Source organism: Argentina silus (assembly GCF_951799395.1).
Source record: "Argentina silus genome assembly, chromosome: 3".
Lineage (NCBI taxonomy): Eukaryota > Metazoa > Chordata > Actinopteri > Argentiniformes > Argentinidae > Argentina > Argentina silus.
Window position 1 is genome coordinate 22,935,691 of NC_139657.1, and position 16,487 is coordinate 22,952,177.

At 40.1% G+C, this 16,487-nt stretch overlaps 1 protein-coding gene across 2 annotated transcripts in view; it reads left to right on the forward strand.

Annotated features, from left to right (window-relative positions):
• dgkzb (diacylglycerol kinase, zeta b) overlaps positions 1-14,352 on the forward strand; it is a 49,953-nt gene extending 35,601 nt beyond the window's left edge. For both annotated transcript variants that reach the window (XM_083666735.1, XM_083666734.1), the window contains 21 exons: positions 287-400; positions 542-682; positions 983-1,061; positions 1,185-1,240; positions 1,330-1,392; positions 1,624-1,697; positions 1,917-2,028; positions 3,945-4,144; positions 4,720-4,820; positions 4,951-5,042; positions 5,537-5,603; positions 5,832-5,872; positions 6,871-7,067; positions 8,625-8,726; positions 10,304-10,372; positions 10,559-10,593; positions 10,721-10,764; positions 10,929-11,049; positions 11,319-11,355; positions 11,543-11,642; positions 12,018-14,352. In XM_083666735.1, the coding sequence (XP_083522861.1) occupies positions 287-400; positions 542-682; positions 983-1,061; positions 1,185-1,240; positions 1,330-1,392; positions 1,624-1,697; positions 1,917-2,028; positions 3,945-4,144; positions 4,720-4,820; positions 4,951-5,042; positions 5,537-5,603; positions 5,832-5,872; positions 6,871-7,067; positions 8,625-8,726; positions 10,304-10,372; positions 10,559-10,593; positions 10,721-10,764; positions 10,929-11,049; positions 11,319-11,355; positions 11,543-11,642; positions 12,018-12,134 (1,962 nt within the window). In that variant the 3' untranslated portion in view covers positions 12,135-14,352. The remainder of the gene's footprint in view (positions 1-286; positions 401-541; positions 683-982; positions 1,062-1,184; positions 1,241-1,329; positions 1,393-1,623; positions 1,698-1,916; positions 2,029-3,944; positions 4,145-4,719; positions 4,821-4,950; positions 5,043-5,536; positions 5,604-5,831; positions 5,873-6,870; positions 7,068-8,624; positions 8,727-10,303; positions 10,373-10,558; positions 10,594-10,720; positions 10,765-10,928; positions 11,050-11,318; positions 11,356-11,542; positions 11,643-12,017) is intronic.
• Positions 14,353-16,487: the final 2,135 nt, after the last annotated feature.

Sequence of the window (16,487 nt, forward strand, 5' to 3'; positions counted from 1 at the left end):
AAAAGTTAAAAAAAATGTATGTACCTGTTACAGATTGGCCCTTTAACTGATTTAATTACTACTCTAAACATAATACTGGACAATATAAGGACTGAGGAGAGGAGTCCTTTACTGTCTATCCACAGTGCAGAATATTGTATCTGACTGCCACCATATCCAGAATGTACACATGTTCCTGCTGTGGAACAATTGACAAATTAACTTGATTACCAACATCGCTACATCAACCAAGTTGTTTTGGTTCAGAGTGGATGAATGATAAGTGTCCCTGTCTGTGTTTGTACAGGTGGGTTGGATCCTCTCTGTGTTGGATGAGCTCCAGTTGAACCCTCAGCCTGCTGTGGCTGTCCTGCCCCTGGGTACGGGGAATGACCTGGCCAGGACACTCAACTGGGGAGGGGTGAGGACTGTACTGTGTGGAACCCCTTTATGAACAAAAATGATTCTCACAAAATGATTGAAAATCAGACGTATTTATTTGTGATGTTTTAACATTAGAGGTGTATATGAAAACCATTTAATTCATCCTCTCTTGTCCCAGGGTTACACCGATGAGCCGGTGACCAAGATCCTGTCTCACGTGGAGGATGGGAACATCATGCAGCTGGACCGCTGGAACCTCCAGGTGGAGCCCAATCCAGAGGCCAGTCAGGAGGAGAAGGATGAGCACCAGACTGACAAGGTCAACACACTAACCAGCCAACCAATCCGACCAGAAATGCCATGTGACTGTCTCACACCTGGGCCATGTTCAGTAGGCTCAACCTAAACTTAAAAACACAAGTTTTGCAATGGAAAACTAATATCTGTATTCTCATTGGACAAATCTAGGTAATTCCCTCCTCATTGCATGCTTTTAAAAAAAAAAAAAATCTCACAACCCGAGGCCAACCTGCCCCCCCCCCCCCCCCCCCCCTCTATTTTCAAAGACACCCTTATATCCATAACTTACTGATGATATCATGTCTACTTTGTCTATCAGCTCCCCATAGATGTGTTTAACAACTACTTCAGCCTTGGCTTTGATGCACATGTAACACTCGGATTCCACGAGTCCCGAGGTATGTTCAGAATCTTCTGTTTCTTTCATAATCTTAGAAATAACTTTATGATATACATATTGCAGCAACAGAAGTCAATGCAGGAGATGCAAGCTTACTGTATATAGTTTCTCTCCTCTACAGAGGCCAACCCGGAGAAATTCAACAGCCGTTTTCGGAATAAGATGTTCTATGCAGGGGTGAGTGCTTTTATAAGACCTCTCTATGCTTTTCACCCACCAGAGAAGGATATATACTGTATATATCTGTGTGTGACGCTTCATTGCAGACGGCCTTCTCTGACTTCCTAAGCGGCAGCTCCAAAGACCTGGCCAAGCACATTAAAGTTGTGGTGAGTGGAATGATGGTCTAGATCAGAGGGTCTAGTTTTTATTGTGTACTTTAAAAATGTTTTACACCTTTTAATATGGGCCATGTCTGTTGACCACTACAAAGCTTTTGGTAGCACTTTGCCCAGCTTCCAGACCCACAGCACACCTAAAGAGAGAGATTATACTATATCATTATATTTGAGTGTCTCATTTGATTAAACTTTTGTCTCTTTAAAAATGCCTCTCATCAGTGTGACGGCACAGACCTCACCTCAAAAGTCCAGGACCTGAAGTTACAGTGTCTAGTGTTCCTCAACATTCCTAGGTAAACATTCTGAATCTACAGTATGTCACTTCATAACTCCTTCAACTTGACTCTCCACACACATACACATATGGTAGCGTTGATATAAATATGATTGTAAATATGATGGAAAACATCCAACACTAATGAACAGGTGCTGGCATTTTGGCAGAAATTGATACTGTAATGATGGGAAACATAATGGACTGTTTTTCCCCAATGTGCTGTGCTATGCTGTAGATACTGTGCTGGCACCATGCCTTGGGGTCACCCGAGTGAGCACTGTGACTTTGAACCGCAGAGACACGATGATGGCTGTATCGAGGTCATCGGATTCACCATGACCTCTCTGGTGAGTTCTCAATCACACCTGACGTCTCATGACAGATTCATCATCACCATTTATGCAATCATCTACTTTCTACAGTTGGTCAGTGTTTAAAAGGTTCATACTGTCATCGCATCAGTGGGCTTCCTCAATGCCACTGCTGCAGCAGACTCCAGTTGTGAAGACATGTGAAGAGCTGCCAAAAGCCACCACAAGGTGGTGACGGGCTGTGAAGGATGTTTGAAAAGATCCATCCATCTGTTCATACCGACAGTGCTGATAATGTGTGATGCACATTATTGGTGTTCCCTCCAAATAATCACTCAAATAAAAAGGAGAAGAGAAGAGAGAAAGATATTCCTTCTGCAAATAATACAATATCTCCTAGGCTTAAGGCTATATTTGGCAAAATGTTGATTATATCAGATCAGCATGAATTACAGGGAGATGAAGAGGGGAAATGTGAAGTTATCTTAACGGAGACCAATCAATGGGACCATCTACTGCACTCTCATACTGTACCGTGTTGTAGTCATCGCACATTCTCTCATAGGCCATATGCGCAGGCAGCGACCAACACCCGACAGCGAGAACTAGGGGATATGTTTGAGCGGACATTTGATATAAATTATCGCGAGTCGGCTTTGATAAATTAAATTTATGGATTACAGAATAAAGTTAGGAGACAGTAGTAAGGATTTTTTGTTTCAGTGGGTTTGAGACTGGATAAAAAAGTAGCCTATATAGGACGTGGCTGTGACAGAGATGCCTGTGCGTCTTGCATAGTGTGCAAAATAGATTTATTTTTCTGGATGTTTAATTCCCCCTTCACCTTCCCCCACCCATTTGTTAACAATGGCCAGGGTGCGAAGTGTATTAACGACACGCTTCAGGTTTTCACCCCCTATTTGGTTGGGGTGAAGTGGGGAAGAGGTTGGCAAATGGCATTATGCTAAAAAATCATGTGCACAAAACAAGATTAAATTACATTATTTTATGTGTTCCATGTTTTAATTAAAAATGTAGATTTAGCCTACTGGTGATGGTTCTCTATGACAACCTGTGTCATTACAACAGAGATCCAAGCAAAACATTTTTGGCGCATCTCATATTCACACACTTCAGTAAAGTTATGGCTGATGTATGTTCATGGGGGAGGGTAATCTTTTTCATTACAATGAAATTTAAGCAATAAGCCCTGTGCTTGGAAATATAGTTTAGTCAAGTTAACGTGACAAACAAATCTTCATAATTAGAGTGTTTGCACAGGGATATTACTGTAATGTATGGTAAACAGGAAAAACATGCCATAGCTGTCACTTTATCAGGGAATAAACAGTGAGTGTGACGAGGCGCCGGTAGAGCTGGCTGCCTGTTTCAGCAGCTCCGTATTTTTTAGTTATTTTATAGTAGTTTTTATCCTGTTTGTTAAATCAGACATCGAAAATTTAACCAAAATAACCATGGACACTAAACTTTTTATTTACTTTTTCACCGTTTTACTACTCATGGGGATTGTTGGTGGATTTGCGTGCTGCAAGACTGCTATTGTTTACTCCCGAGAACAGCTGATCGCGTTGGCTCAGCCGGCAATGGTTGTTTGCCAACGGCCCGCTGTACCAGAGGAAATAAGGAGACGGCATCGGGGAGCAGAGAGGGGGTGAAGCGACGGATGAAGAAAAGGGAGCAAAAGGGGGCAAAAAGCGAGGCAGAGGAGTTGCTGTATTTGTCAACAACAGATGGCGCAATTCTGGCCATATTCACGTGAAGGAAAGTGTCTGTAGCCCATTGAATCTATCCTATCTACAGCACAGCTTTGAATACCTCTCGGCCAATCACAATTCTTGTTCTGATCAACCCGTTGTGTAAATATATATGTTCAAATCTAGTTTCCATTTCAGTTACAAAAGCAAAGCATTTTCTCTTCTGTGTCTCTCCAGGCGACTCTACAGGTCGGGGGTCACGGTGAGAGGCTGAACCAGTGTAAGGAGGTGACCCTCACCACCTACAAGTCCATCCCCATGCAGGTGGACGGAGAGCCCTGCAAGCTGGCGCCCTCTGTCATCCACATCAACCTGAGGAACCAGGCCAACATGGTGCAGAAGACCAAGAGGAGGATCTCAATGCCCCAGCTCAATGAGTGAGTGCTGCTGTCTCGCCTAATCATTTTAATTTAGCATAACCTTCTGTTTAGCCCTGCCTCGATAAATGAGGTCTCCATAGAGTGGGCACTGTAAATTAACAAACACATTTCTGATATTTTTAAGAATTTACACGTGGTGCAGAGTGTGCCAGAGCATGCTCTGATTACAGAAGCAGTCTATGCACGCACCCATAAAGTTGGAGTGAATGATAGAATGTGACATGACAACTTCAGCGCGAAAATGACGATCATGACACAATGGTATTGAAATGTGTTATGATGCGGTAAAGGTGTTCATTAGGTTTTGATGATTTGGGATTGATATATCCTACCTGACAACTGTATGCGACGCTCTCATGATCAGAGCTGTTTATCAGGTCTAGATGGGTTCGCTCGCCCCCCCCCCCCCCCCCTCACATCTCAGTCCCAGTCAGTGTGGAGTACGTGTAACCCTTATCTACAGTATGGAGCCTCCTGCCATCCATGACACATACCAAAACATGTATAACATTAGTAACACTTTTCTCCTCTCTCCCTCCCTCCCTTTTCTCCCCCTCCCTTCCCCCTCCCAGTCAGCAGCCAATCCCTGAGAAACTACAGATCAGAGTGAGCAGGATCAGCATGCATGCCTACGAAGCCCTGCACTATGACAAGGACAAGCTCAAGGAGGCCTGTGAGTACACATATGAAATACACACTCTTCCCCTTACTGTAGGCCACTACATTAAACATACTTCAGCCTGGTCCATGCTTTTGTGCCACACTTGAACCTCATCGAACAAAATGTCTTTGCCCTCTCTCAGCGATCCCATTGGGAGTCATCATAGTCCCAGGAGACAGTGATCTGGAGACGTGCCGCACTCACATTGAGAGTCTACAGGACGGTCTGGATGAGGTAAGGAAGAGCAAGAGCTGTGATACTGATCACAGTGTTTGTGGGAGTGGGGTGAAGTTGCCCCTAGGCACTGGTCTCAGGTCAGTTTTGCTCTTTTCCCCCTCAAACCGTTAAAGTTAAGATTTTGCGAAGGTAGGCTCCTCAGTGCCTAAGAGCAACTTGACCCAAGAGCGTGTGTGCGTGCGTGTGCGTGTGCGTGCGTGTGCGTGTGTGTGTGTGTGTGTGTGTGTGTGTGTGTGTGTGTGTGTGTGTGTGTGTGTGTGTGTGTGTGTGCGTGTGCGTGTTTGTGTGAGTATGTGCGAGAGATGATAGTAATTCTGTGCCCCCTTGTGGAGTTCAAATGTACTGTGTTTGTGTGATGAACCTCTACAAAATACTTCTGTTTTACAAAGTACTCCTGACTTGCAAGTTTCTGTGTAATGAAGATGGAAGTTGGAAATCAGCTGATATACAGTATTAATATTGTTCTCTCTTTCTTTCCTTTTCTCTTACAGGAAAGTGATGCTGTGAAATCAGAACTTTCCTCACAAAAGCTTTCCCCTAAATGGTGCTTCCTTGATTGTAAGTAATGCATTTGGTGAAATATATTTGATTGAGCACGTACAGAATTACAGGAATTATAGACACAAACGACTTCAGCCATTTTGTACGGAAGATTAACTTCCTTGTTGTTGATACAAATCAGGCGCAGCATTGTGTTGGCATATATTTATGTAGGATGGTGGAATACAGGTTCTATAGAATAACAAAACAATGCCACGTCATCAATGCTGTTTGCTTTGTTTTTAGGCACAACTGCAGATCGATTCTACAGGATAGACCGTGGTCAGGTACATTACAAACATTGCATTTTTTTGCACATTTGATACAATCTAATGAACTTTATTTTGAGGTACTATAGTGTTTAGTGCCTGATGTTTTTAATGTTTGATATATTTTGATTTATGGCTATGCAACTGTGAAGCCAAAAGAAATGTCTACATTGAGTGGAGAATGAGGTTTTTCTATTGAATTCTATGTAGGAACACTACAAATAAATAGATAAAATCATCATATTCCAAGATGTGAAAAATATACACAAACCACAATAGTCCAACACAACAACAGAACATACAACATAGTGACTACACAACAACAATCTCATAATACTTAATGGCATTATCAGTCTCTGTAGTCTTGTTCATCAGCTGTGAAGCAAAAAGTAGAAAAAATGCTTCACTGTCCCATTACTTACGCAGGGCACTGTATGTACCTACAGGCATACCAGAGTATTACTTACGCAGGGCACTGTAAATGTTAGGAAAATGAAGGAAAATGTCACTGATAGTCACTACAACTCAACAGCAAGTTACTAGTGGTCTTTGTTGCCTAAATAGTTCTGGAAAATAATACAAATCAAGCAAATAAGCGAGAAAATAGCCTTTTATCTAAGCATGTTAATAAACACAGGTGATAGATGCTCTAGTGCAGTGCTTATGGATGTAAACAAACCAGGCAATACCTAATTCAGAAATGGTAAGAGATCACTCCTCCCTAAAGCGCCTTTTAGTTTTCAAAACCATGTGATTACTCCCAAATACATCACTCAGGGTAAAATCCTCAAACTAGCGATACCTAGCTTTTGATCTACAGAATGCATTTGGAAGCTGTTTTCACATGCCTACATGTTCGTAAGGTGACCTGGACAATGATTTGGAGGTCACCATCTCTGAAGTGTCCCTTTAACATAAAGTGCCTTAAGCTCCAAGTTAGTCAGAGTCACTGTCGTTGTCAAGGGTTGTGGTGAGGTATTTCCTAACACAGTGTATGTAACATTTGGAACCTCAAGGAGCACCTGAACTACGTCACTGAGATCTCCCAAGACGAGCTCTTCATCCTGGACCCGGAGCTGGTCATCAAGGAGACAGTGGGCACCTCGCCAGGAATGCCAGATCTGGTGGACTCGTACGGGGAATGCCCACTAGAGTCTCACCAGTTTGCCTTCCCCTCCTCCTCCTCCTCTCCTGCCTCCTCTCCAGGAACTAGGTGAGTGGTGTACGATTGAACATTTTATGGAGCCATAACTACTAAAGTCTAACATTAGTAAAACACATGAATTTAGCTAAACACACACACACACACTTTAAAAGCTGTTTTTGTTACTCTCCTAAATCACACCGCCAGCACTCCCCTTCCCTCCCTGTTAAGTCAATACTGTGGTGATGGTGCAATGTCTAACACACATCTTCTTTTATGGCGCTGATACTGAAAAACATGTTAGCTCCTGTTGCCCCAGACCCCCCAGGCTAGATAAGACGACATGATGGCTGGGTCAGAAGGGTCACAGGCAGGCAGGGCCAGACACACACTGTTTCACACACTGTTTGAGGGTGACACACACTCCACAGCCCCTCCAGCCTACTGGCAGGGTCCCAACAGTAGTCTGTCTGTGCACTCTCTAACAGCAGGCTTCCTGGCAGCTTTGCTTCATCAATGCAATGTTGTCTTGTCACCTCTCCTCTCTAACCTGTCTTGGCTCAACTTGTGAATAACTTTTTGGATTTGAAATCAAACATTTCTATGAGGTTAGAGTATAAATTGTCTTATTTGATGGCATTTATGTACATACTGGTTTTACCATTTAGAAATGACAACAAAGACAAAGTCCCCCCCCTAAGCACAGACTGCTTTGCTCAAAGTCAGTGCTCCATTCTAGTTCTCCTTGACCTTAGTGCTGCTTTTGACAAAATTGATCATACCATCTTAATTGACCGTCTTAGAAATTGTGTGGGAATTACAGACACTGCCCTAAATTGGTTTACATCTTATCTCTTAAATTGGGGAGTGGCTCAGGGTTCCATTTTAGGCCCCATGTTGTTCTTACTATACAGTGCATTCTGAAAATATTCAGACCCCCTAACTTTTTCCACATTTTGTTATGTTACAGCCTTATTCTAAAATGGATTCTATTATTTTTTTTCCTCATAAATCTACACACAATGTCCCATAATGACGAAGCGAAAGCAGTTTTTTAGAAATGTTTGCTAATTTATTAAAAATAAAAAACTGATTCCACATTTACATAAGTATTCAGACCCTTTTAATTGACGCATTTAATTGTTTATGTAGATGTTTTAAGTATTATTGTGTAATGGTTTTAATTAGTTAATTATTTTTTTATTTCAAACCTTATTTCTTGCCTGATTCTCAATGATATTTATTATTTGAATGTTGCTTTCTTTCTGTTTGGGATTTTACTTGCTGGTGTATTTCTCTATGATCTCTTCACTTGTTTAGTCGCACTTTGTAACCTTGTTTAGAAAAGCGCTATATAAATAAAGTTGTTGTTGTTGTTATTATTATTATTATTATTATTATTATTATTATTATAAGGAAAAAAAAAGAGGGTTATTCGGCTTGTCCCTGTAGGAGAACCCTTTGGGAAACCCTGCTTAGTTCCATGTAGAGCTCTTCCCAGATAGAGGGTTCTACATGGCACCAAAAAGGGTTCTTCAAAGGGTTCTCCTACAGGGACAAGCTGAAGAACCCTTTTTGGTTCTCGGTAGAACCTGTTTATCTAAGATTGTTCCTTTCCTCCTGCAGGATAAGGGATTCTCAGAGGAAGAGGATCTCCAGCGACAGCTCAGCCACCGAGGCACTGGCCCACAGCAACTCCCAGGGCTCCTCCAAGTCTGGCCTGTGCAGGTCAGAACCCTGGAGTCTTAACAGCTAATATTTAGTATAGTGTTCTCCTGTAATTCAATTTCTATGGTATGTGTATATATAATATACAGTGCCCTGTACTCTTTTTAGTTAAAATGAGATGTTGGGTCCCGCTTTACACTGCTCATATAACAGTGTAAGTGTTATTGTAGTGTAAAATGCAACTTCTTTGTGCTTCAATGATGACGTAAGTCCAGTGGTCAATTTAATCAGAAACAAAGAGCAAAGTCTTTATTTCGTCCATTTACCGATCTGCAAGAGAGAGTACACCAAACCAACCACAGTTGAATGCACATAGTCTCTCTCTGAGTCAGAAAAACCCGCAAATGTTATATCCTAGTACGTTCCTAATACGCTTTGTGCGAGTGGAGAAGGCCTGATGCCCACCACCTGTTCTAAACAGAAAGATTAGGCTTAGAGGCCTCACACTTCCAAGGTCATCTGGAACATTTGGTATTTCAAAGATTTGGTACATTACAGAGTTCATGGAAAATAAATGACACACAAACGCACATTCATATAACCTTGTCCCTAGGGTTCTAGCCTACTATACTTATGGTTAGGGTGTGTGTTTTTCAATGGTATTTGGCAAGATGCAATAACATGTTAGGATATATTCATCTGCACTAAAATAGTTTACAAATAAACTATACTACAGTCTAAATTATTTCAGAATTGTAATTATTTGAGGAAATCAAATAATGCCTCTGACATTTTTTCCACCCTTCTTCTTAAGTGTGCACTTGTGCACTTTCCAACACACATAGGATTGGTCTAAACATGAGCTTTTACACCAGTCCTAGGCTATTCCCATCTAAAGCATGTGGGGGAGTGCACAAGTGCACACTTCAGGAGAAGGCTGAAGAAATAGGACACATGCAATGTCAAATCTGTGTGTGGTAAGACTAGGCACAATTCTTACAAAGAAACATCCCTAGCACATTTGTGCCTTCTAATCTCATGGTTAACGGGGTATGCATGTGTTGAGAATTGCCTCATGAATTAACTAGATTTCATAGCCAGGTTATACTACCTTGGATCATACAGGGTAACCTCTGTATGCATTCCCAAAGGCTTCCAATTAAAGCAATACATTTTTTCAAACTTATTGCAACAGTCCTATTTCTATGGGAGTAGATCAAGTAAAGAGCGCATGGCTCCTTAAATTGTCATTCATTTAGATTTATCACTGCATATATGCATCTGAAAGAGTCTAAGAATGACCAAATACAATTACAACCAAATACATATTTTGTGAGATTTTTTTATTGAAAATGATAAATTGGAAAGTAGTGGTTATATCGTATTATCGTTTTCAACTGAATTTCAATGTTAAACCATCATTAGTTTATAGACAACACTTGTGTAAACATACCCATCAGTGTTAAAATTCAAATATATGTAATAAAAAAAATTGAAACTCTTGAAAACCAACAATTGCTCTTATAAGGAACTTGCCTCAACATGGTTCCTTAAAGCTAATTTGAGCCTCCCTCACCCATTTATGCTTGTGTAACATATAGACTGTTGTCTTGTTTTGTCCTGTCTTCATCTTGAAGGAGGGGGGCTAAGATTGTGAGTGTTCGTCGGTCCAGCACAACTCTAGCTGATTTCAGACCCATAGTTAGGTATGCTGTTTTTGTATGTGTTCTGCTGTACCATTACATGACCTGAGCAGTGCCGCATGTTCACACATTATCACTTTCATATGATATGAATGTACATCGTTCAATTCAGTGACCAGTTGTCCTTTACCTAGATTTGCCATTTTAATGGCTGTAGTGTAAATCTGTCTCTTTACTCTTTTCTCCCAGTTCTGGTAGTGCTGTTTTATGTGACACTGATAAAGGTAAAGATCCCATTTTTACATGTATTTTAATTTCATGTAACATTGTTTAATGTCCGCTATTAGATTATGCAAGATCTTCAGTATAAGTATATAGTGAGGATTAAATATATCGAACAATGTTTTGCAGCTTCTGAGTTAATTGAGTGTGTGAAGACAGAAGACCTTGAAAGGGTAAGTCATGTTGGTTACACAGCAATCATTTATACTGCATAAACTTACAGATATATTTTTTAAAGAAGACAGTCCAAGTGAAGGTAGTGAAAACTAAGACAGTAGACAAATATGAGTGCATGTAATGTTGACCTGTAAGTAATCGTCCCCTCTGTTTCTTTTAGTTCACAGAGCTACACAAAGAGGGGGCAGACATTTTGCTGCAGGATTCTTTGGGCTGTACATTACTCCATCACGCAGTAGACGTGGGCAGCAAGGAGATTGTCAAATACATCATAGACAATGGTGAGACATGAACTGCACCATTCAACTCGGACCTTTCTTAATTTACAAGAATGCTGAATTATTTGGATAAAAATTAAAAAGGAAGATTCTGCAGTCTGCCTTATTAGTTTGCAAACCTACTTTAGATTTTCCAAAGTAATAAATGTTTGTGGGAAAAGTTCAATTTAGGAATTATACTATATCATTCATAACTGAAAATGCACTGTACCAACTGCCATGTAAACCCCATATAAATACATTGAAATTGTGTTTGATTCCTCAACATACAGCACCTACAAGTCTCCTGGATGTAACAGAAAAAGAGACGTAAGTCATATTGCAAACCATTATATACTGTGTGTTTCTGCATGAATACAATGTGTTGTATTTGAACAAAACATGTATAGAATTAGTGTGTGTGTGTGTGTGTGTGTGTGTGTGTGTGTGTGTGTGTATGGAGTCTCATGCCCATTGACTAATTAAGAGTTGGGGTGTGTGTGTGTGTGTGTCACAGAGGGGAGACAGCCCTACACAAAGCCGCCGCTACATGTCAGAGGACAATCTGTGACTACCTGGTGGAGGCTGGGGCTTCCCTCATGAAGACTGACCTTCAGGTGAGGCCTCAGTATATCCGTCTGCTTATTAGCTCAAGCCCTGTAACAGCCTATTTCAGGGGGAAATTGCTGTCTTTACTCTGTAATGGTGATTAATGTTCTCTGCCATCGAGAAATGTAGCACTGCAGGACTCCTGGCTGGTCTCATATATCCACAATGGCCTTGGTACACAGTCGCCATGGTGAACTCACTGGCAACAGTAAACAGCCCATAATATGATTTGAGTTTTCATCCCAATAAAGAGGATTCATGTGTCACATGTAGAGGCCTTCTCTCTTTCCCATCCCCTTCCTCTCTGTCTCAATACCTCCCCCCCCCCCCCCCCCCCCCGTCTCATCCCCCTTTTCTTTCCCTCCCTCCTTGGCCTCTCTCAGGGTGAGACACCAAAGCACCGTGCAGAGAAGGCCAATGACACAGAGCTGGCGGAGTACCTGGAGAACCGCCAGCACTACCAGATGATCCAGAGAGAGGACCAGGAGACCGCTGTGTGATTCCTCTGCTCTTCACTCTATATATATATATATATATATATATATATATATATACACACACACACACACACACACACACACACACACACCTCTCTCTCTCTCTCGCTCTCTCTCTCTGCCAAACCGTCCTCTAATAAAAGGGAGCTCTCTACCAGGTTAAAGGGAGTGAGGTTACCACAAGCCAGGCTGGTACATTCACTGCCAACCTACGCCTCTTGGGGTAGGGGGGCCTAGACATGGATTATAAATGACGTTATTTGTAGGGCTGTGGCAGTGGAGCCAGGTTGAGAATGGTCCGTTTCTTTCTCGCGATGCTTCAGTTGATGAGTGTTGAGTGCTATGTTTGGGTGCATGAAACTGCTTTTCTTCTGTTGCAAATGGGTCCAAGTCCACAGCTTCACAGCAACCGAATGTAAATCAAAATGCAAATGACAAAACACTATTGGGATTTTCAGGGCTAGAATAACTATCTGAATATGGCTTTATAAACCTCTTATTATTTTATACCCCCATATGCAATGACATGGTATATTTAGGAATGTATAGAGTGTAGATGTGTCATTGAAAGGAGGTTCCTTTTAACCATGGAATACGATTTGTCTGTGTGGGCTTGAAATAGATAGGTGGTTGCTTTGCCATATCTTGTGACGACTCAGAATTTCCTTTTTAATTTTAGTGACTTATGGATGTATTTGTTTACGAATTATGTTTGTTATACTCAAAATATATTTGTTCAACCATTGGATATTTAACTTTAAGATTTATGTCTATCACTGATACATTGAGTTATTTATAATATACTATGCTTATTTATAGAGATAATGGTTTGCATATTTGCTTATGATCAAATTTAAAAAACAAAACAAAAAAACAAGCATCCTAGTAACTCATCGAAAAGCTGTTTTTGCACTGCCACTTTCCAATGCTTTGTATTTCTCTTTGTGGCTTAAACTTCCTCATGGTGCATTACATTTTTCAGTTCCTAGATATTTACTGTATATAATACAGCTTTGAAATATTTTTCTGTATTCTGTCTCGTTTGCTACATTTATGTAAATCTTATGTATTTTTCCAAATGTGTACTTTTGCAATGTATAGTTTCTGTAAATAAGCAAAATCTGTATTTACTTCTTGGAAAGGGGTCTTTGGCCCATGTAAAAATGCATAAATCTTGTTAGCATTTTGGGTGACAAGATGACCACAGAGTGGACTTGTAAAAAAGAGAACATCTGAAAGTCAACTCTCTTTCCGCCAAAGGAAGTAGACCAATGTTATTCTACAAACCATGATAAATGTTTGATTCTGCAAACCATTTTTTGTTACATTCGTTGTCTTTTACTGCTTCTGCTAAATCTCATACTGTAGATTTTGAATGAGAGACATGGCAATATAGAGTTTGCAATAACAATGTGACAAAAATAATCAAATCACAAGATCTGTATTTTCCCCAACGGTTGGGATAAAAATGATTATATTATTGCACTTGACATTGTGATACTACAACTTCTAATTTGTTTCAAATCATGGTGTACTACAGTATTCAAATAATATTATATCCTAAAACACGGTGCAACACAAGTGAAAAGATTATCGTCTATCTCTCACCATGAAAAATAACAAAATTGATATTTTAACGCCACATAGTTACCACCTCAATTATTTCAGTACTATAAGTATCTTTCGTATATTAGCCAGTTTACATGATTTATTTAGTATTGAAATGTGAGAACCTATGAAGACACTTATTAAGATGGTGTGGAACCTGACTGCTGAGTCAAGTATCTTACAAGATCAGTTTACTTTCTCTGTACAAGTATTATGGCTTGATTATTGTGAAATGTAGATTGCTTTATCAAAGTCCTTACTATAACTGCCTCATTTTTAGATTTGTAAGAGGCTATAAAAAAACAACATTAGTTTTCTCTTATTATCATTGCTTAGTTTTTGAGTTGCTGTGCAATTCAGGGTTAGAGAATTAGCAATGAGCATTTGAAAAATGTGTGAATGACTGTACTAACGTACTGTCCAGTATGCAGTCATTGTAATTACAGAGATTTCATGTTTGAATTTTTGTACTTATAAACAGCGACCAAAATAATGGACAGACCTGTATGAAATGTAAAAAAATAATAATATATATATTACTAGTTGTACTGTATATTTGCTCTTCAAGCCTGTTTATTACTGTCTATTTCAAGAAAAATAAACATATAAACATTCCCGACACTGTTTTTGTTTCTTTTCATATGCTTTTACACATCCATTTGTGGATCTTTTTTTTATTTTATTTTTTAAGTTTGTGCTCTATTTTTGAAAGACTCCTCTTTTCTGGTGTTATACATTTGCTGATCATTTCATTCCTTGTTTTGGAAGAGTAGGGATCTCCAGCTTGGTGGCTGGTCTTGTCTTCCATCGTGAAGGGCGAAGACTTTGTAGGACTCCACAGGGGAAGACTTCCTTCTTCCACAATTTGGCCTACATGTGACTTTTTCCCAGCTGCAGGCTCCAATAGCAACAGGCTAACAATGCCCGCAACGCATGACTGATCCATTTCAGGACAGGGAGGGAACGGACAACCTTGGGTGGTGGTGCCCTAAGAAGTAACAACCAACAAAGGCCCTCTAGTAAAATAGAATAATAGCTATAGCTTTTAAAAGCAGTAAGATGAAGATTATAGATATAGGAGTGTGGTGCAGTGTGATAGTGCTGCTGTCTCCAGACACACATTGTCCCCTTGGCATCCCAGGTTGGAACACACTCGTTACCACTTTCAATTCTGTGACTCCTCTTCATTTGTTACCCTGTCAAACAAACTAATAGGGAGTAGAATTCCACTCTCCTTAATTGTGCTTACACATCCTGTTATTGATTATGTATTTTCCAAGCTGAGTTTCCAAGGAGCTGAATCATGAATAGGATCAACTACCGTATGTTAAGTTATCATTTTGAGTGGATAGACAGACTTCTGACAATCATATCTAAACATCATGTAACATTATGCTAAAATAACTATAAACTCCAAGTAAAATTCAAACAGCACAAAATAATTCACAATATTACAATAATTAAACTCAATGTTAACAACACGGAACACACAGCTAGGCATGTACAGGGGCTGCATTTAGACCTGCAACAGAGCCAAACCCATGCACTGCATGATCTATTGGACTAATTCTTACCTAGAACAATTATTTACTCACCTGACTGAATCCCTAATCAAATAGGTGTTCCTCACTTGGGATGTTTATGGTCTTGGTAAACATGGCTGGGTCTGTTGTGTAATAATAGTCAAGAAGCACACCCCAGTGACCAGGTGATTCCACATCGGCCTATCTCTATAGCCTAGGTCACTTGTCATTCCTTGCCCCAGAATTTCCCCATATCACTCTGTATTCTTACCTTAATTGTCTTGGATTGTGACATGAAACGTTTCCTTACAAATGCAGAAAGGCAATAATGTGAATCAAATACTGTCTATCTCAAAAAGAAAATAATGGGAATAATCTTTACAGTAGGCTTAAAACCCCTGTTATGCTAATCAATTGGTCTTGTTTTGCCTCTCATTATGTGGATTAAAATAATGCCACGTGGGTGAGTGATGTCATCGTGTGGCTGATTTAAACATTGTTCATATGCGGTCATCCCAAACGAGTTTCCCCCCAAAAAAGCGAGTGGACTCAGTAGATTCGAGCTGTAGTCTGGGAGCAGGACAGCAAACGACAACTCTGCCGGTATAGTGACTGTGAAGTTGCCCACTTGTGAGAATAAAGTAAGTTTGATTATGTATTTTTATTTAGCAGCTTTTATTATAGACTACGACTTTGCTAGTTATTGTTTTGTCGGTTTAGTTTATGATTATTGATGATTGATAAAAGTTTGTTTTATGTACTATTCGTTATTTTTGTTTTATGTACGATTTCTCATTATTAAATAATTTATTTTCTGTTCACTGTGTTTTTGTGAATGTTCAAAGCGAGTGATGCTTTGACAATTACGCACAAAGCTCCCATTTGCGCTTTTACGCTGTTACTAAAGTATACATTAGGGAGTCGGTTTTAACCCCCAAGTACTTTTTCATTCAGTGTGTTGGTAAATAGCCTATCCTCTCAATCTCCCTCTGGTCATTTTATGTCGACATTAATGTCGCATTCCTATCATTTCCTTGTAGCCCACCTTAATCAGGTGTTTGACAGGGTCTCTCCATCATGGTGCCACTTGTTTAAACCACATACTCCAACCCTATCAGCCCGTAGCCAGCCATCTGAACCCATAGCAGACGAATTGTAGATCCATGAATCATATTAAGAAACTTGAGACTCCTCTCAACATCAGGTATTTGAAAAAACAGACAAT